Source organism: Hevea brasiliensis, chromosome 16 (assembly GCF_030052815.1).
Source record: "Hevea brasiliensis isolate MT/VB/25A 57/8 chromosome 16, ASM3005281v1, whole genome shotgun sequence".
Taxonomy (NCBI): Eukaryota; Viridiplantae; Streptophyta; class Magnoliopsida; order Malpighiales; family Euphorbiaceae; genus Hevea; species Hevea brasiliensis.
The window spans coordinates 58,015,929-58,038,013 of record NC_079508.1 but is presented as its reverse complement, the minus strand read 5'-3'; the positions used below and the strand labels follow the sequence as shown (position 1 = coordinate 58,038,013).

The following is a 22,085-nucleotide window of genomic DNA, read 5'->3' as shown; positions in this document are numbered from 1 at the left end:
AATATATAAAAATTTATAAATATATATATTTTTTAATTAATTAATTAATTATTTATTTTTTTTTAGAACAATTAATTATTTATTTATAATCAGTATACAGTGTATAAAACTCCAATCTGATTTCATTCAAATCTGATTATATAATATTTTCTAAACTCACCGCACCATTTGTTAGTTAAAGAAACCTACTTTGGCGGACAATTGACCAGGATAGGTTTTTAATTTAATTATTTACCTGAAAGAGCTACCATATCATCCATGGATGTCTTTGGGAGAAGCTTTTGTTGCAACTGGAGACAGTTGTATTTTCGCTTGCCTTTAGTGTTCTTCCTATTGGGATTATAAATTTTACATTGTAAAAGTGTAAATATAAAAATATAAATATAAATAGTTAAATTATAATATTAATTTAATTAATTATTTTAATTTATATAATAATTTAATTATTTATATAAATTATATTAAAATAAATTAATATATAATTTATCGATACTGTTTATAAATTTAATATGGTATTAGAACTTAAATTACTCTATCAAACTCACTAGAGTATATAATTTTAAGAGTCACGTTAGTGTCATCATGTGTACCGAGAGTTTTCTCTCTTTTGATCTGTTATTTTTCTAGAAGAGTGACTTCCTACTCTATTAGGCCTACCAGGAGCCTATCGACTCTCCAATTCATTTGTTAGACCACCACAGGAATCATTGATCACCATTTCTATACTCATTCTTGATGCACTATTTTGATACTACTTATTAGATATTGGAAAACCTAAAATGCCTGAAGATAATACTTATTGATAGGTATTGTGAAAGAACACATTCATAAACTTAACACTACATTTAATCAAAAACTTTAAGGTAATGGATTTATAGATCATTTCTACTTATATGTTTTTCACTCATTTCATCTTTTTCTGATGTAAAAAATTTACACTTATATATTATCAATAATTTCTCACGCAATGTGAATTTTTTCTACATTGGGCTTATTAGGCCTACTCCTTAAACGAAAGTTTTTTTTCTTAATTCAAGTATTACAGTATCACCAATAGCTCAAATGAGTTTTTTTATGTGTAAAACATTCTAATTACTTATATAACCCTAAGTTAAGATGAATTAAATTGTAATTTGATAACACTCTTTTCAATTGAGATTATAAATCTCATATTGAGAAAATATAAATATAAAAAAATAAATATAAGTAGTTAGATTATAATAATAAATTAATTAATTATTTTAATATATATAATTATTTATATAAATTTAAATTAAAATAAATTAATATATAATTTGATAAACGTTCTCTCTTGGCACTTCCATCCTTAATTTATTCCTTTTGGGACGTCCCATGCAAGTTGGTCCGCCAGACTGCATGATTGGTTGAAATTGCCATCAGAAGAATTATACATATCAGTGAGCAAAGTTGAGATTTTTCTTTCAAGTTTCCGTTTTGTTTCTGTAAAATATAGCATGCTCAGTTATCTGTAAAACTAGGATCCTGCTCCGACTTTCAGTGCATGTATCTTTAAGACTAAACCACCAATTGATTAACACGTTGGTAACCATTTCTTGGATTTGAATTTTCAGTCTACAGTGACTTCATTTAAGCAGCATTCCCATTAATTATTATGTTTTCCAAATGTATATCAGGGCATTTTTTTAATTAAATCATAAATAGTAATTAATTAGTTAATTAATTAGTAGGTTTATCAGTTTTTTGTTTATTAATGAATTAAATTTAATTTATAATACATTTAAATTTTTCCAAAGGTTACATAATCTTTAGAATCAATTTAAAAATTTAATTATATTTAATTTAATTTAATTTTTAATAAAAAATAAAAACTGAACAGAACATGGACACCATGGATAAGCGTATGCAAATGCAAGATTATAGTTATACTGTCTTATGTTTAGTGTTTTTAAGATAATACGATTTAATTATATAAAATAATTATCGATATTTTTTTATCAGAAAATAATTATCGATATATTTGTATAATAATAAATATTATTAAAAAAAATTGTTAATTTATACAATAAATGATATTACTTTCTTAAAGACAAACCGCAAATTATGACATTTATCAAAACGGAAGAGAGCCATTGTGTTTAGTTGATACATATATGATACCCATAATCTCACAGTGTAGAATTAACTGATTAGCCAAGAAATTCAGGTTTTTATATTAGTTTACCAACCTACAGTCCTTCCTAACCTCCTGGCCTGCTGTGTTGCTACTCATTTTGATCATGGATTTCACAAATGCCTTGTAGAAAGCGTCTTGTGAACTAGCAAACTTTGAAACCAAAACTTTAGTCCCTGCATTTGTGCGCAGAGCTTGGTCTGAAGAGAACAGGGTCTTCCTTTGTAGGATCAACTTGAAGTATGTGTTATCTAAGGTCGTTGAAGAAGGGTCCATGGGGGAACCTGCGTTCTTAGCGTTATTGTTTTTGGGCAAATACTCTTTAAGCTTCCCGCAAATGCTGGATTCATGGTGGCGTCTATGTCATGAGTAGCATTGAAATTTTAGATTCTGTTTTTGAAGGATGAACAGTGGGAAAACCCAAGAGTATGCCCACCTGCAACATCGGTAATTTGTTTATGTTGTCATCATTTTCTTGAAGTGAGTTGTAATGATGAAATAGAAGTAAGAATGGTTCTTGGGTTTTTGTTTCTTTACCTGAAAAAGCAACTAGATCATCCATGGACAGACCTCTTTGGAAGAAGCTTTGTTGCAGCTGAGAAATGTTAAACCTTGGAGCTGGCAATTGTATTGTTTCGCTTGCTTTTGATGTTCTTCCATCTTTTCTTCCTTTTGGGACATCCCATGTTGGTCCTCCAGACTGCAGAAAAGTTTACACATATTAGTGATCAAATTTGATATTTTCCTTTCAAGTTTCAGTTTTCAATCTGCAAAATAAAGCTTTTTGTTCTGTTATATATGTTACAAGTACAACTGCATCTCTTGCGGCTAATGCCAAAATATCAGCACAAGACACCACACCAGGGCACAAAGCTTCCACTTCTTTCTTGGCATTGTCAATGACTTAAAAGGCATGCAAAGAAATATTTGGAGGTCCATCTTTCTCTGCTTTGTTGCTGCCTTTTGAATTTAACAGCACAGACCCATCACAGCCCTTGAAACAATAAATTCCAAGGAAACAATTATGCAAGAGCTCACATAAAGATCGAGAACCAGTGAGAGAGTTAATATAATGTAACCTTTGACCTCCTGCAATATGAGGTAATTAAGCACTCGATGATTAATTATGATACTAACCCTTATAAAACAGTCATGGAAATGCATTCGGAGCAGAGCTGCAGGGACTGTTCTATCTTTCATGACTTCATTCTTGACTGCACCCGTAGCAATTGAGTCAACATCAGGACATGTTTTTTCATAGTAATTCAAGCTCAGTGCATTTCCTGGTGAAAGAACTGAAAATATGAAAACTGAGCTCAAGAATAAGGCAAGAAGAGTAGATGCCGTAGAGAAAAATTTCTAAGACTTAATTTTGCATGGGAACTGATCAAGTTATAACAAGCTATTTATAGAAGATAGAGGCAGGAAACGTAGTATCTATCGTCTGTTGCATGGCCCCTCAGAAACATGAATTATTTAAGGAATTGATATGAGAATCTTAATAATGGAATATTACATTTTAAGCATCCTCATGATAACACATTAATTAACACTAGCTAAGCCATAGTAAATGGACAATAATCCTTGTCATTTCTTTTGTACTGCTGCTGCATGTCTAGCTAGACAAAGAGTTTGTGTTGTTTTGCTATATAACTTAGGGTTTAGAGACTACCCTGACCACTATCAGTTTTACAATAATTTGTGCATGTAATATCTATGGTGATTATATTCTTTCATGTTAAAATTAATGGATCAAAGACAGTTATCATTATTATTATCGCAATGTTTTTTTTATACACTCTTTTTAAAACACTTTCTTTCTTATTGGTCCAAATCTTATTATCCACTAGCTAGGATTGTCATTTAGGTGAAAGAAACCCATCACTGATTGAGGAATGGGTAGTTAAGGTTAAGCAATCAAACTCGTTATTAGTGTTTGTAGTCAACTTGTGTTTTAAGTCTCAGATTTATGCATTTAAAAAAAAAAAATCTCATCTTTATGATTTTTTTATAAAGAAAACAATCGAACATAGGCAAAGAAGATAGGAAATCGAATTAAAATAAAAAATTGTTAGTTAAAATGTATCATTTAGAATGATTATGCATAATATTGTTTATTTTATCTCATAGATCATTGTGTTTGCTATTATTGAGCCCAAAACAATTCGTTTTCAATATGGGAGATTATTGCATAGTCTCCATGTGTCACGACCCAACCTATGGGCCGGACCGGCACTAGGACCTGGGCCAGCCTAAAGCCCCCGAGGCCCGTAGTAAGCCTAACTATTCATTACTCCAACTCTAAGGCCCATTTGGGCCCAATATCAAGAAATCAACCGGACGGAGTCCGGTCATAAAGTGGACCTTTCAACGGGGAGTTTTTGGCTCACCCGACTTGTAAACAAAATATATCATCAATTGGGGAGCTCAGCTCACCCTCCACATACTCATCAGCATAAAAATAAATGGGAGCTCAGCTCCCTCATCCAATCCATCAAACAGGCATATCATTATATGTTTACAGGTCCAACATGATATTAATATTATAGACCAAAATCAAATAAATACTTCTAACACATGCGGAAATTCTAGGAGTTAATAAAATTACACAAACATTGATAAACAACCTGCGAGGAAAGGAAGCAGGTTAACCTCAAAAATATCCTCCTGTGGCCTGGAAAAATATTGAACAGGAGTGAGCGTTCGACTCAGAGAGTAAAATATCAATTTTAACCATAATCTCTATAACTATCTAAAACTAATGCACCCTGTAGAGTGAAATGCAACATCAACAACATTTTCACATCATAACATCAAAAAAGTAATTTGGAGCACTCACACACCCTGTAGTATCAATCATAATATATGGGAGCTGATCTCCTATACAGCTCTCTTAAATCCAACCTGGTGCCAGCGAAGAACTCAAGCCGGACTTTCGCTTAATAAACCAAATCGAGGGTCCCAGCGAAGAACTCAAGCCGTGACTACCCCCCGAAGGATCGGATCCCAGCGAAGAACTCAAGCCATGACTACCCGTCCTATCCATAGTCCACACCACATCACACGCACGCCAACGCACGCACACTGCTCCAAATTACCACAACAACACCCATGGCACTTTAACAGTTATCAATGCAACACAAATCGTATCTAGAGTTTAACTACATAAATATATGCATATAAGTGATGCATGGGCATGCTTGAACATATAATAATAGTAAAATTATAATTAAAATTAATATTTTACTCACAGACTTGACAATGATCACTGTGGCGGCTGGGCGGAGGAAGAAGGCTGTCCCGGCTCACCTGACAATTACATTATAATTTTTAATATAAATGACTCAATACAATCAAGAAAAGACCAAATACGTCCTAAGTCGTGCCCAAAATCCGGCAGAGTCTCCCCTATACCTAGGACCTACCCAACCTGCAAAAGGGCTCAAAACACACTTCTATATTCACAATCCATATATCCACAACTCAATCACATCACACAGCCCCTCCTAGGCCCATCAAATCAATCATTCATCACAATATGTAAAATTTCAATTTAGTCCTTATAATTGATCATTTTTGCAAAAATTGCCCAAACAAGCTCTAAAAATTCTAAAACTTTGCCCCGCAGTCCTTAGCAATATTACTAGGCTATTGCAAAAAGAATTATAATTTTCTGAGCTACCACGAATATTTTATGAATTTTTAATCCTATTTAAGCACTAGAAAATTACGAAAAAGCAAGGTTTGGGTTTACCTTTGCCGATTCGGACTTCGGGGACGTGCTCGGGACGTCTGACAATGGGGGGTAGCCAAAACCTCGGTCCAATTCGGAGACTTTTCCGGTAACGGGTCTGTCTGGCCCGAAATTTGCAGACCCGGTCAACTGTCGAATTTCCGCGAATTGAGGATACCTACACGAAGCCCACAACACGGGGGTTAGTACATAAATTTTTCAGAATTTTCTAAGCTCATTTAATGCTCGAAAAAAAACTGCGAAGTTCCGTGGGACCCACCGAAAAACGGTGTCGAAAAAATTCAAAATTTATGTCGCCGCGAAGCTCTCGACGAGTGGAGCGCTCTGGTACTCTCGGTTTTCTCGTGGGATTCACGGTTTGTGAGAAATCTAGCCCGAAAGTCAAAATGGGCTAAAACTTCCCGGGCAAAAATTGGACAAACCGCTCGATGGATTTCGGCGCTCTTGGTGTCTATGGAAAGCTCTCGATGAGTAGATGATTTTAGACACAAGACCCGATTCGATTGGAGGCCGGATCGGCCAGATTTTGGCCGGGAAGTCGAAACGTCGCGCGCGCAAGGGAGGGGAGTTCGCGCGCGTTTTCCGGCCGTTTGGGCGTGCACGGCCGGGACAAGTGGGGGTGGGAGGCAGGAAGGTGGCTGGGGCGGGAGGAGAGAGAAAACGGGAGAAAGAGAGAAGGAGGAGGAGACGCGCGCGGGAGGAAGAAAAAGGAAAGGCAGCCAGTCCGATTCGACTGGTCCGATTCGAAATACAAAATTTTGAATTTTTACTCTGCCTCGGGACCAAAAACGAGGTCCAAAAATTCTGAAAAAATTTCAGAAAACTCAGAAAAATTCGTAGATTCCAAATATATTTTTAGTTTTGCCACGTGGTCTTTAAATTAATTTTTAAAAATCATCAAAGTTTATATTTTCGAAAAATCGAACCCGATTTTTAAAATCCGAAAAATCTCAAATAATTCTTAAAATTTAAATAAAAATTAAAATATCAATAATACTCATAAAATAATAAAATTTAAAATTTTGGGGTATTACATTCTTTCCCCCTTACAGAAAATTCATCCTCGAATTTTTTACACAAGGCAGAATAAAGCACATGATTATACATTGAACAGATAAGGGTACTTGCTACGCATGTCCCGTTCTGACTCCCAGGTGCACTCTTCCACTGACTGGCTCCTCCACAAAACCTTAACCATAGGAATCTGTTTTGATATTAGCTGTCTCACTTGGTAGTCCACTATGGCTACAGGTTGCTCCTCAAATGTCAAGTTCTCCTTTAGTTCTATTACATCCGGCTGTAGTACATGAGAAAGATCTGGAATGTATTTCCTGAGCATGGAGATGTGAAATACGGGATGAACGTGAGAAAGGTTGGGTGGTAGCTCCAACCGGTAGGCAACTGCTCCAACTCTATCCGTAACCTCAAAAGGTCCGATATACCGAGGTGCCAACTTGCCCTTCTTTCCAAATCTCATGACTCCCTTCATCGGAGAAACCTTCAGGAATACATAGTCGCCTACTGCAAACTCCACATCCCTCCGTCTGAGTGCATAACTCTTGACCCTCTTGAAAAGTTTTCAATCGTTCCCTGATTAAGGGAACCATCTCTGATGTGTACTGCACTAGGTCTACATCATGCACCTTCGCTTCCCCCATTTCTGTCCAACACAGAGGAGACCTACACTTTCTTCCATATAGTGCCTCATAGGGTGCCATCCCTATGCTGGAATGGTAACTGTTGTTGTAGGCAAACTCCACCAAAGCTAGCTGATCACCCCATTGACCTCCAAAATCCAAGACACTTATGCGAAGCATGTCTTCCAGTGTTTGGATTGTCCTTTCGGACTGTCCGTCTGTCTGAGGGTGGAAAGCCGTACTGAAGTTCAACTGTGTGCCAAGTGCCTCCTGCAACTTTCTCCAAAACAGCGAAGTGAACTGGGGCCCTCTATCAGATACTATGGAAGCTGGAACTCCATGCAATCTGACTATTTCTCGAATGTAGAGTCGGGCGTACTGTGCCACAGAATAGGTAGTTTTCACAGGCAAGAAGTGAGCTGATTTGGTTAGACGGTCCACAATTACCCATATCGAATCATATCCTCGCGTGGTACGAGGCAACCCAGTCACAAAATCTATAGTGATCATTTCCCACTTCCATTATGGGATAGGGAGCTCTTGCAGCTTCCCTGACGGTCCCTGGTGTTCAAACTTCACCTTCTGACATGTCAAGCACTTGGACACAAAGTCTGCTATGTCTCTCTTCATGCCATTCCACCAGTAGCTATCTTTCACATCATGGTACATCTTGGTGAAACCTGGGTGGACACTGTACAGTGTATAGTGTGCCTCTTGCATGATTTCATTTCTGAGATTGTCCACATCGAGCACACATATCCTTGAACCTTGCATAAGGGCGCCATCATTGGCAAACCCGAACTCACCACCTTCACCTTGCTGTACTCTTTCTATGATCTTCATCAATTGTTGGTCTTTGTGCTGGGAAACTTTAACTCTGTCCCACAAGTCTGGCCTCACTGAAAAATGAGCCAACAATACCCCCTCATCTGAAAGATCTGGGATTAAACCTTGATCCATCAACTCATGTACCTCCTGAATCAACGGTCTCTTCTCTGCTGAAATGTGAGCCAAACTGCCAGAAGATTTTCTGCTCAAAGCATCTGCTACTACATTGGCTTTCCCAGGGTGATACTGGATGGTGCAATCATAGTCTTTCAGAAGCTCCATCCATCTCCTCTGTCTCAAGTTTAAGTCCCTCTGTTTGAAGATGTACTTCAAACTCTTATGGTCGGTGTATATCTCGAACACTTCACCATACAGGTAGTGTCTCCAGATTTTTAGTGTAAAGATTACAGCCGCCATTTCCAAATCATGGGTGGGGTAGTTTTGCTCATGCCTCTTCAGCTGTCTTGAAGCATAAGCTACTACTTTTCCATTCTGCATCAAAACACACCCTAGGCCAACTCTGGAGGCGTCACAGTACACGGTGTATCCTTCACCACTCATAGGTAGTGTCAACACAGGGGCGGTGGTTAGACACTCCTTAAGCTTCTGGAAGCTCTTCTCACAATCATCTGTCCAAATGAATGGAACATTCTTCCGAGTTAACTTAGTTAGGGGAGCCGCTATCCTGGAAAAATCTTGCACAAAACGCCTATAGTAGCCAGCTAAACCCAGAAAACTTCGCACCTCAGTGACTGTTGTAGGCCTAAGCCAATCGATTCTGACTTCAATTTTCTTGGGTTCCACTTGAATGGTGTCACTAGAATCCACGTTTCCCAAGAATGTGTTGCTTTCTAGCCAAAATTCACATTTTGAAAATTTGGCAAACACCGGTGCTCCTCAAAGTCCGCAACACCATCCTCAAGTGCCACACGTGTTCTTCCTGGCCCGAGAGTATACCAAAATGTCATCTATGAATACGATGACAAAACGGTCCAAAAATGGCTTGAACACCCTGTTCATCAAGTCCATGAAGGCTGCTGGTGCATTAGTGAGTCCAAAAGACATCACCAAGAACTCATAATGACCATATCTTGTCCTGAATGCCGTTTTGGACACGTCCTCGTTCCTGATTCTCAACTGATGGTAACCTGATCGCAGGTCTATCTTGAAAAAGAATCTAGCTCCTTGGAGCTGATCAAACAGATCATCGATCCGAGGAAGTGGATACTTGTTCTTCACAGTCACCTTGTTCAGCTGTCTGTAGTCAATACACAACCTCAATGACCCATCTTTCTTTCTTACAACTAGCACAGGAGCGCCCTAGGGTGAAGTGCTCGGGCGTATGAAACCCTTGTCCAAAAGCTCCTGTAGTTGCTCCTTTAGCTCTTTCAATTCTGTTGGTGCCATCCTGTAAGGTGGCATGGATATGGGATTTGTACCCGGAACAACATCAATGCAGAACTCTATTCCCCTTTCTGGTGGCAACCCTGGAAGCTCTTCAGGAAAGACATCCATGAATTCTCTGACAACAGAAACATTTTCCATGTTAATACCATCTACAGATGTATCTCTCACCAATGCCAAATACCCTTGGCATCCACGCCTCAACATTTTTCTAGCACTAATTGCTGACACCAAGTTATATGGAGCCACGCTCCTGTCACTATCAAAGCTAAACTCTTCCACACCTGGTATGTGGAAATACACCTTTTTGTTCTTGCAGTCTAAGGTGGCATAATGAGTTGTCAACCAATCCATCCCCAAAATTACATCAAAATCCATTACTGGTAGAGGAACCAAGTCTGCTGGGAGAATCTTTCTATCCACTACCACTGGGCTACCCAGAAAAACCATATCTACATCTATGTTGTCACTAAGTGGGGTAGCTACTGACAAAGGGCATTCTAAAGTTATAGGGTTTCTACCCAATCTCATGGCAAACACAGGGGAGACAAATGAGTGCGTAGCACCCGGATCTATCAAAACACGAGCCTCATAGGAACAGACCAGAAGAATACCTGCCACAACTGCATTTGAAGCTTGAGCATCCTGGTGGGTTAGGGTAAAAACCCGAGCTTGACCCCTACCCTGAGTGGCAGAACCCTGATACTGACTTCTACCTGTTGATCTGCCTCCAAATCCACGTCCCCCTTGTCCTCGGCCCTGTTGGCCACTGAACTGACTGCCTGCCATGCTGGAAGCACCCGGATACATCTGACGAGGAACATTTGCAACAGAACCCTGTGACCCCATCTGTGGCTCACTGAACACGGGGCATTCCCTAGCAAAGTGACCTGGTTGGCCACATCTGAAGCATACTCCTGAACCCATTAAACAAGGTCCTGAATGTCCTCTTCCACACTGTGCACAAGGTGCCAAGGAGGATCTGAACTGCACTTAATCGCCAGACTGAATCGTGACCACTGCTGGATCCGTACCCTGGTCTGAACCCTCGGGATTTGTGTCTAAAACCACTCTTCTTATTCCTACTTCTTCCTCTGAAATTACTCTGGCCACCACTATCTGGAGCACCCATATGGGGAACACCTGAAGAACCCTCTGCTCTATTTTTCTTTGCTCTTCCGCTGTCATCCGCGGCATAGCTAATCTCTATCTGTCTGGCTCGATCAACTACCACATCAAATGACTGATCAGATATCATGGCCAGGTTTGCATACCTCCTGTCCAGCCCCTTTAGGAATCTCTTCACCTTCATAGTTTCTGTAGCTACTGCTGTAGGGGCATACCTGCTCAGTTCCAAAAATTCCGTAGCATACTCATCTACAGACCTGCCATTCTGTCTTAAGGCCTCAAAGGCCCACTGCTTTTGATCCCTGAAGCTTTCTGGCACAAACCGATTGATGAATAGTTCCACAAACTAAGTCCACGACAAATCCTCCATCCGAGGTAATATGTAGTCATTCATCCATTGTCTAGGCATAGGCCCCATGACATGCTGCATACACTCTATTAGTATTCTATCAGTCAACTGTAATTCTGTTCCTGCCTGTCTACAGGAATCCAAAAATCGATATGCATTGTCTGACACATCATAAGTACCAGGCACCAATTTCTTGAAATTGACGATCTGTTTGTAAGGTTCCACTCTTGGTGCGGTGGACTGCTGCTGCTGTGAAGGGTGGACCATATACTGCGTCATCATATCGATGGTCCTCTGCAAACCAGCTAGAGTAGCTGCCATGGGGTCCATGAGACCCTGTGCCATGAAAGACTGATCCTGAACTGTTGGCAGCTGCTCTTCTACTTGAGCAGCTCTAGGCCTCCTACCCCGCCTCCTCGGGGTAGGCGCCTCATCCTGTGCCGACACCTCGTCAGGCACTCTGGTTCTAATGCAGTGGCAGCTCTCCTGCTTCAACGCATTTTCCTGAAATTCAGCAGCATTAGCCTACAAAATTTAAAACAGCATGTTACACAGCTCTATAGACTCATACTTATACATAATTATATGAAGCAGAAACAAGAAGCAAAGATGACAATGCAAGACGAATGTGGACCCTATTTTCCGCATGTGACTCCTAGTAGACTCTTCCCAACACTTTAGATGAACATTCCCTAAGAATCTAGAGCCTAAGCTCTGATACCACATTTGTCACGACTCAACCTATGGGCCGGACCGGCACTAGGACTTGGGCCAGCCTAAAGCCCCCGAGGCCCGTAGTAAGCCTAACTATTCATTACTCCAACTCTAAGGCCCATTTGGGCCCAATATCAAGAAATCAACCGAACAGAGTCCGGCCATAAAGTGGACCTTTCAACGAGGAGTTTTTGACTCACCCGACCTGTAAACAAAATATATCATCAATTGGGGAGCTCAGCTCACCCTCCACATACTCATCAGCATAAAAATAAATGGGAGCTCAGCTCCCTCATCCAATCCATCAAACAGGCATATCATTATATGTTTACAGGTCCAACATGATATTAATATTACAGACCAAAATCAAATAAATACTTATAACACATGCGGAAATTCTAGGAGTTAATAAAATTACACAAACATTGATAAACAACCTGCGAGGAAAGGAAGCAGGTTAACCTCAAAAATATCCTCCTGTGGCCTGGAAAAATATTGAACAGGAGTGAGCATTTGACTCAGAGAGTAAAATATCAATTTTAACCATAATCTCTATAACTATCTAAAACTAATGCACCCTGTAGAGTGAAATGTAACATCAACAACATTTTCACATCATAACATCAAAAAGGTAATTTGGAGCACTCACACACCCTGTAGTATCAATCATAATATATGGGAGCTGATCCCCTATACAGCTCTCTTAAATCCAACCTGGTGCCAGCGAAGAACTCAAGCCGGACTTTCGCTTAATAAACCAAATCGGGGGTCCCAGCGAAGAACTCAAGCCGTGACTACCCCCCGAAGGATCGGGTCCTAGCGAAGAACTCAAGCCGTGACTACCCGTCCTATCCATAGTCCACACCACATCACACGCACGCCAACGCACACACACTGCTCCAAATTACCACAACAACACCCATGGCACTTTAACAGTTATCAATGCAACATAAATCGTGTCTAAAGTTTAACTACATAAATTTATGCATATAAGTGATGCATGGGCATGCTTGAACATATAATAATAGTGAAATTACAATTAAAATTAATATTTTACTCACAGACTTGACAACGGTCACTGTAGCGGCTGGGCGGAGGAAGAAGGCTGTCCCGGCTCACCTGACAATTACATTACAATTTTTAATATAAATGACTCAATACAATCAAGAAAAGACCAAATACGTCCTAAGTCGTGCCCAAAATCCGGCAGAGTCTCCCCTATACCTAGGACCTACCCAACCTGCAAAAGGGCTCAAAATACACTTCTATATTCACAATCCATATATCCACAACTCAATCACATCACACAGCCCCTCTTGGGCCCATCAAATTAATCATTCATCACAATATGTAAAATTTCAATTTAGTCCTTATAATTGATCATTTTTGCAAAAATTGCCCAAACAAGCTCTAAAAATTCTAAAACTTTGCCCCGCAGTCCTTAGCAATATTGCTAGACTATTGCAAAAAGAATTATAATTTTCTGAGCTACCACGAATATTTTATGGATTTTTAATCCTATTTAAGCACTAGAAAATTACGAAAAAGCAAGGTTCAGGTTTACCTTTGCCGATTCCGACTTAGGGGACGCGCTCGAGACGTCTGACAATGGGGGGTAGCCAAAACCTCGGTCCAATTCGGAGACTTTTCCGGTAACGGGTCTGTCTGGCCCGAAATTTGCAGACCCGGTCAACTGTCGAATTTTCGTGAATTGAGGATACCTACACGAAGCCCACAACACGGGGGTTAGTACATAAATTTTTCAGAATTTTCTAAGCTCATTTAATGCTCGAAAAAAAACTGCGAAGTTCCGTGGGACCCACCGAAAAACGGTGTCGGAAAAATTCGAAATTTATGTCGCCGCGAAGCTCTCGACGAGTGGAGCGCTCTGGTACTCTCGGTTTTCTAGTGGGATTCACGGTTTGTGAGAAATCTAGCCTGAAAGTCAAAATGGGCTAAAACTTCTCGGGCAAAAATTGGACAAACCGCTCGATGGATTTCGGCGCTCTTGGTGTCTATGGAAAGCTCTCGATGAGTAGATGATTTTAGACACAAGACCCGGTCCGATTGGTGGCCGGATCGGCCAGATTTTGGCCGGGAAGTCGAAACGTCGCGGGCGCGAGGGAGCGGAGTTCGCGTGCGTTTTCCGGCCGTTTGGCGCGCACGGCCGGGATACTGGGGCCTACGAAATGGGAGGCAGGGAGGTGGTCGGGCTGGGGCGGGAGGAGAGAGAACACGGGAGAAAGAGAGAAGGAGGAGGAGACGCGCGCGGGAGGAAGAAAAAGGAAAGGGAGCCAGTTCGATTCGGCCTGTTCGATTCGAAATATAAAATTTTGAATTTTTACTCTGTCTCGGGACCAAAAACGAGGTCCAAAAATTCTGAAAAAATTTCAGAAAACTTAGAAAAATTCGTAGATTCCAAATATTTTTTTAGTTTTGCCACGTGGTCTTTAAATTAATTTTTAAAAATCATCAAAGTTTATATTTTCAGAAAATCGAACCCGATTTTTAAAATTCGAAAAATCTCAAATAATTCTTAAAATTTAAATAAAAATTAAAATACCAATAATACTCATAAAATAATAAAATTTAAAATTTTGGGGTATTACACCATGCATCATATTACACGTATGATATGATTCATTAGATAAATAAAATCAGAAGTTTATATAATCAAAGAATTGATTTTTTTTAAAATTATAAATCAAACTTTGAGGAAAAAAAACCCATATATGATTAATAGAATTTTATATTTTAAAGGATTCTCATATTTAAAATGATTCGTGAATATCATGTCAGTATAAATTACATAATTTAAACATCACTCTTAATTTTTTAAGATTTCAATCATTATATCCTAATAATGAGATATAAACCACATAAATTATAAGAGTGTTTAGTATGAAATATGTGAATTAAATTTATTTATAACTAATATAATTTTAATTTAATTTAAAAATTAAAAAATATAAATTAAATAAAAAAATAATAAATAAAATTATTTATTTATTATTTATTTATTTATTTTAAAATCTTTAATCAAATAAGAAAATATATTATCATAATAATTTTGAAAAATATTAGGAGTAGGGTTCTATTTTAATCACTATAACACAATATCATCTCTTTTTAATCAGTTTAATAAATTAAATTACATATCCTTTTTTCATTTTAATCAAATATTTAAATTATTTAAAATTAATTTTATTAAATAGTTAATTATTATTTTTAAATTAATTTATAAATTAAAAAATAATTTAAAAATTGAGTGCCATGCCATAAATATCCTCTGTGCACTGAGCTTAGTTCCAATGAGTTCCAAAAACGCTGATGATGACAGGAAGGAGAAAAAGAAGAAGAAAAGCAAACCAAACAAAACTCGGATGTCAACAACAACAAAGCTAACCATGTAGAAGGTGGCGGAAGGAAGATCATGGCAGAACCTTGGTTTCAGAAAGTTCCAAAGTACCAGTTGAAGGTCGCAATTGACTCTCGCTTTAACTGCATTCACCGATAAAAACTTTGCCTCCTCTTCCGGACACAAGCTGGTAAGCCTAAGAAGCACAACTCGGAAAGTTCTGCCCCATTACTATCGAATCGAGGAAGAAGATGATGAAAGAAAACAGATGAAGAAGTAAATGAAGATCGTGACCGATGAAATGTAGAGGAAGTAGAAGAAGGTGAGAACGTTGAATTGAGGAAATTGGATCTCGCGGCGAAGGGAAGCGAGTAGAGTAGTCAGTCGGAGTCAGAGGCGTCGGAATTCTGACAAGGAGGATGAGGAGATACTTTATGAGGAGGATTTGCCCGAAGTAGAGGTATGCTTTGAGGTCAATTATAATATTGTTGCTAAGAAAAAGGGGAAAATTTTATGAACGTTACGTTCTAAGTTAATTTTCCTGGTTTTTTGAACTCTATTCTTAGTCCTTTCAATGTGATGAATTTTCAAAGATAAATTTTCTCAGTATTTTATCTTGAAGATAAGAAATCCCCAGTTGTTGGGACCATCCATTAGAGAGCTCTATGCATGATTTACATTGTGTGTTCATAGCTTCCCTTCTTCTTTTATAGGCCTTTCTTTGGGGTACCCTCGACCCTGAATTTTGTATTTTATAGGCTGTTGACTTGTATGTAGCACTCTGCTCATTTCTTCTGAAAGGCGCCCTGCCATTAGCCCTCTCCCAAGACGATGCCAATCTAGTTCGAGCCTGTAAAAACTCCAGTTCTTCCTTCCCTAGCTTTCCCGTCTCCAATCGTGTTAGATCTTTCCGAGAAGAAAGTGATCTCTTCATGTTCGGTTAGTGTATTGATAAACTAGAATTTCGACTGCCCTTTCTACTACATTTGTTTTCTTCAATACGTAAGTCACCAAAACATATCTTGCATGGAAACAGCTAGCTAATGTCGTGATTCATGAGCTTTCAAATGCAATGAAAGAACATTAACAGACAAAAGAAAATGGCACATTGTCTTAAACTATATAAATAGTATAATAACCAAATTACGATAAGAACTGTCAACTCCAAGAATTCGATACCAAAATGAAACACTACTATATCATTTATAACTACTCGTATGGTTTAAAGATATTTACAGCCACAGGATGAAATCAGATATGCTAAGACCAAAAATTCAATAGAAAGCCAATAATGCTTTCCGATTTTCTGTGTAACTGTACTCGAAAGAAATGTCTGTCTGTGTACTGTGTATATAATACAAGGATATGGAAATTCCTAAGGAACCTAACATAACTAAGAAATAATCAAACGGTAAAGAATGAAATAAGAACTGTAATGAAGGCAAAAGTGAAAGAGTTCAACTGAGGTGAACCATTCCCTGAAGATGATGGCTCCCCAAATACATTAGGATTGTTGCTATTCCCTGCGGTGGCTTCTGGATTCACTGTTGTAGATGGTGACCCTCCAGGAGTTATTGGGTTGACAGGTAGGATGTTGGTGTCTAAAAGATCATAACCTGTAAAAAAAAAACATTACACCAAAATTAGTGTGTAAAGGGAAAAGGAAGTGTTTATGTTAAAAATCTAATCTAAAATGGAATTAGTATGATATATGTATACTGTACTCACAGTTTGATGGCTTCCAACCCAATACATTCCTTTCACGATCAAAAACTATGCGATAACCCGTCATGAAATTTTCTGCATGATGATAATTATGTGATGTTTTAGTACAGTTTCTCAGTAAATAAATCATGCAAGAAAGCAAAGCAAGAATGAGTTTCTTTTCTTTAGTCTCTACATGAGTAAAATGCCTAATTCAAAACTGTGTATAGCTTCCAAGGCCCCATTAGGGATTGTGGTTGGGACGCTAAAAAGCTGGTTTGAAACTTCACTCTAGAAAAGAACCCTTTGAAATGTTAAAAAAAAAAAAAAAAACACAATTTGAAAATGATATTTTACTGTTTTGAAGTATGACTAAAATATGTCAAATTTAAATTAAAAATCAAAATTTACAGGCTTTAACAAATAGTTTTAAGATAGTGGTTTACTCATCGATAACTCAAATAACAATGTCAAATAGACCCAATGTATCCTCCAAAATTAGCATCAGAAATAAGACAAAAAAAAAATGACCATTCTAAAGAACTCATTAGGATAGCTGAAAAACAGATTTAAGATTAAACTGATATTAGAAGGGACATATTTGGGTTTTGTTTTGATATAGTGGTGAAGTATTTGTCGAGAACACGAATGAAGAGTGTCTAAGATCGAATTCAAATGCAACAGCAAACAATATGCAACAAACTTTAAGAAAAACAGATTTTGTAACCAGATACTTACGTCCAATGATATTCACATTTCCACTTTTCACAATACCCAGACAATATATATTTGTATTGCCCTGTAGATAGTATTAAATTAAAAACTTCAGTTGTAATCCAAGAGGCAGGAATAAGATATCAGAACACTTGAGGTAAAACTTTACCGGAAGACCAACTATTACTAGGGGGTCAGTGACATTAAATTGGCTTCCACCTTTCATAACCAGATTTAGAATTGGCAGCTCCGGAACAGCTTGAATTGAGCTGAATTCATAATGAAAGTCAGTGCTTAAGGAATTGTTACAAATGCACAGAGCAAAAAAGAAAGAGCGAATAAAGGGAAGAAAGAGAGAGGGGGAGCGAGGGGGAGAGAATTTGTTGAGATATAATTGACCTCATCTCATAACAATATTCAAAAGGTAAACCAGGATCAGATAAATAGCGTTTGTCTTTTGCCTGGTTATTGAACTGCAAACATTACCATAAACGTTTAGTACCACAATGATAGAGCATTAAACTTTAGTAAATATAAAGCCTAATTACTGAAGATACTTACACTCTCAGATATAAAAGAATAGGCAGGATCATTTAGATATGTAAATGAGGTACCAGTGTCGAAAATTGCAGTGAACTCAAGATTAGAATCGTTCCCGCCCACATGTATTTTACTGATGCTGATGTTGTAAGTTGGACTGATAGCCAAGTTCCCATATGAATATCAGAACAATGTCATAGGATTCAGGTAAAAACAGTGCACATTGCAAATGAAGATTCAACAAGCAAGCACTTACTGTGACTGCCTCAGATTGAAAGGTGTTTCTCCTTGGTCTGAACTTCCTGTATCTCCAAAACTGATTCTCCCAACTCCATCAAGTCCAAAACACATGGAAAAGGAATTGGAAGTTAACCCTTCTCTCGCTAAAGTACTAGGAACAGATTCATTACTCATACCAAGCCCAAATAAGCCATTGGGAGCCGCACCATCCAAAAATGAACCAGTTTGCCTTTGACCACAACTGCAAAATAGTAGAACTTTTAGAACACAAATTCCATAAACAAGTAATAATTTTTGAAATACAAATAGTGCAAGCTCATCAAAGAAGAAGAAAGCCAAATAACACAGTCCGTCATCTATGCATGCTCAAAGAAGTTTGTAACAGAACAATAACAGTCTTTTCCTCAAGCCTTTGGTATGTCATTGATCTTCCAAGCATTCATACTCTCACAATGGAAAAACCATTTTAACTTTATGTCAAGAACAGCGCAATTCTAATCCTGTTTTTCACAATTAAATCCAACAGGGTAATTCTAATCATACTCACAACAAATCAAGATATTCACAATGAATCCCTAGAAAGCCTAGTTTCTTGCTATTTCAAAAAACTACATATCAGGTCTTGAAACAATAAAAATTACCTACCCAAATGTGATTGTTGCATTATGAGCTGTCCTTTGAGTGTCATCAGTAGTTAAATGCAAAAAATCCTCTACCAAGTACCCACTTGATGAAGTGTTTTCAGAAAGATATAAAACTTGATAAGGACAAACACTTTGAGAGGAGGAGCATTGCTTTTGTTGTGAACACAAGGAGCTGTTGCAGGGGACTTTTTCGCTTGTTGATGAGTTATTAGTGCTGTAGATATTAAGCTGTATTTCCTGTTTGATTAAAAGAAAAATTCATTCAATAGCACATTAGACTGTTTGTCTAAAACAAATTACACAGATTTTCAAGTTTCAAATAGTGAAAGCCTGACTCCAGAACATGATGAAGAGCCCAGCGAATGATGCCAGAGGAAAATCCAAAGAAACCACAAGAAAAATAATCAAAATAAAATGGAATACCTTTCCAGATGAGGTTTGCAAGCCACGGACGCAACTTGTACAATCACATGGTAACCAGAAGAGATCACTGCCAGTGTCTAGTGCTACAAGAAATGATAAACTCGGTGTCCCAACTAAAACAAAAGCGTAATGTAAACTGCAAAAAATAAATAAATAAGTAAAAAGAATTAATTATCTTGAACCCATGTTTGATTCCCCAGAAAATCGAAGTGTTACAATTAGGGCGCCTGCATAGAACTAAAAGTAAAGGAAATGCGGGAAAAGACACGTTTCCAAACAGGACTTTAGCATATTCGATACTAGGATGATTATTGATTACTCACTCTGTTTCTTTATTATTATTGTTATTTGCTTCCAGTTTTTCTCAGAGAGCAAACAGAGTAAAAACAATTTAAACCAACCAAACAACCAATTCCCTAACATCAGTACTATAGGAATATCTATATAAGACGAACTGAGGAGTAAAGCTTATCTAAGCGTTAAGAAACAAAGAAGTCTTACAATCCCAGAGAACTGAACCGATAAGTTTCGTTCCCATCAAAGAAAGTGAGCGGCGTCGAATTATCAGCAGTAGCAAGTCGACGGCCATGGATTAATTGGTCACGGTGAGCCATAGTAGCATAATACTGGAGACTACCCTTGTCTGGCAAGTCATCAAGGGCTAAAATCCCCTTGACCGGATCCGAATACCGGTGGTGAATATCGAAGCCGAATGTGCCAAACCCGTTACAACTCCTCGTTAACATTAACAGTAACAAGAAAAGCAAAGAATTGTAACAACAAGAACTCGAAGAAGACATTAGAATTGGAAAGAAAATAAATGGAAGATTTGAGCTTGAGAGATTCAGAGAGAAGGAAGAAAGAGGAGGAGAAGAAGGAGACCTCTCTCGACGGGAGAAAGGGGTGTCGTTTTAAGAGAGAGGTGTAAGGTTCGGTCGGAGTCTGTAAAAGTTTTTGGCTTTCACTTAATGTATGCGTCTGTGTTGTTTCTGTGAACACGAAATCGCGGTTGTTTGGTGCCATTTAAGGTCGGAGACGTGGGTCCTACTTGAATTTTGAACTAACGTTTTTGGCAGTGGGGCCCCTTGAGTTTTCCGTATTTTTGCATTTATGCCCCACCTGCCCTTACCCTTTTACTGTCCATTTTTATCCTTTACTTTTTTTTTTTCTTTTTTCTTTTTCTGCCATGAAAAGTGGACTACTGCACATTTGATTCTATATCCTGATGGAAAATCAGGATATTGGACAAAATTGGAGATTAAAACTGCTTTTTAAGGGGAAAATATCATTTTAAATAGTTTGACATTGACTAACTCTATTACAAAATTGATCTATTTTTTAATAAGAAAAATTATAATTACTGTTATAATTATTATAAGATTTTAATTTTTATTACAGAATATAAACTATTAATCTCTTATAATTACTCCTTATTCAATTGATTGTAGATGTACATGCGAGGTCAATCAGACCAGGCGAAGTCAGCAAATATGTGGCTTTTTATACTTTTTGACTAACGATAAAACCCATTAACTTTTACACTATGTTTGGTAAGTGGAGAAAAAAATAAAAGAGAAAAGAAAAATAAAAATAAAAAAATTAAAAATAAATAAAAATTATTTTTTTATTTAAATTAAAAGAGAAAAATATTAAAAAAAATATTATTTTATAAATAATAAAATTATAATTTTATCTCTAAATTAAAAAAAAATTATTAAGTATAAAAATATTTTTATATTTTTAAATATTATTTTATTTTATTTTTATTTAAAAAAAATATTTATATTTTTTCTTTAATATTTTCTCTCTTTTTTTATTTTCTACTCAATCTAAATAAAAAAAAAAAAATTTTTTTTTTTTCTTCACATTTTCTTTGCCATCCTACTTTTCCCCTTCTCAAATATAATATAGTGATAAAGGTAAAAAAAAGCAGAAAATTGTGAAAAGGACAAAGGAAAGTGGCCGCGGTGCAAAATGAGTAAAATGAAAGGACTAAAAAATAAAAAAGAGGAAGTGGAGCGTTGGAGGTGGTTGGCGAAAGTAAACTGTTGACGTCAAAGAGAGAAGGACAGACAGTAAATAATTATTATAGGGTATCTTCGCCGGGGGGCAGCTAAGTCGGCCACCTATTTGTTCTACATTTGCTAAGCCTTATGATTTAATTAAAAAAAAAAAAAAAACTTCCCCGGTTACACACGTGTACTTAGTATCATTCACAATGAGTTTATATATTTAATTTAATAATACGAGTACCACTTAAATTGGATTCTAAATTTCAATATCTTGATTTTTATCTTTTTTTTTTTATATATAAAAAATTATAAATATATGAAATATAAATTTTTTACAGAAAATAAAAAGTATTTTTTTTTATTATTTTTATTCTACGAATGAAATTAAATTAATTAAAATAATAAACTCGCGATAACCATAACCATCGCTATATGTTAATTTAATAAGAGTTTTGAAATGTGGTAGAGAAGTTGGATACGTGTG

At 37.3% G+C, this 22,085-nt stretch overlaps 1 protein-coding gene and 1 pseudogene across 1 annotated transcript; both read right to left on the bottom strand.

Moving 5' to 3' along the window:
* Positions 1-2,194: 2,194 nt before the first annotated feature.
* On the bottom strand, positions 2,195-16,258 carry LOC110647089 (peroxidase 64-like; annotated as a pseudogene).
* A 237-nt stretch (positions 16,259-16,495) lies between these two features.
* Positions 16,496-20,588, bottom strand: LOC110647083 (aspartyl protease family protein 1). The gene is made up of 10 exons (XM_058137966.1): positions 20,091-20,588; positions 19,590-19,725; positions 19,168-19,403; positions 18,539-18,763; positions 18,304-18,439; positions 18,142-18,215; positions 17,912-18,011; positions 17,767-17,827; positions 17,053-17,124; positions 16,496-16,940 (listed from the first exon to the last, which is right to left on the bottom strand). The coding sequence occupies exons 1-10, from the start codon at positions 20,387-20,389 to the stop codon at positions 16,729-16,731; spliced, it is 1,551 nt and encodes a 516-aa protein (XP_057993949.1). The 5' UTR covers positions 20,390-20,588; the 3' UTR covers positions 16,496-16,728.
* Positions 20,589-22,085: the final 1,497 nt, after the last annotated feature.

Excerpts from the sequence above, each read along its gene's own strand:
- LOC110647083 (XM_058137966.1), bottom strand. The coding sequence starts at position 20,389 with ATGTCTTCTTCGAGTTCTTGTTGTTACAATTCTTTGCTTTTCTTGTTA. Across the intron at positions 19,726-20,090 it reads CGGTTCAGTTCTCTGGGATT|TTTACATTACGCTTTTGTTT; the intron begins GTAAGACTTCTT and ends TATTTTTTGCAG. Across the intron at positions 18,440-18,538 it reads TTCAATCTGAGGCAGTCACA|TCCAACTTACAACATCAGCA; the intron begins GTAAGTGCTTGC and ends CTTGGCTATCAG.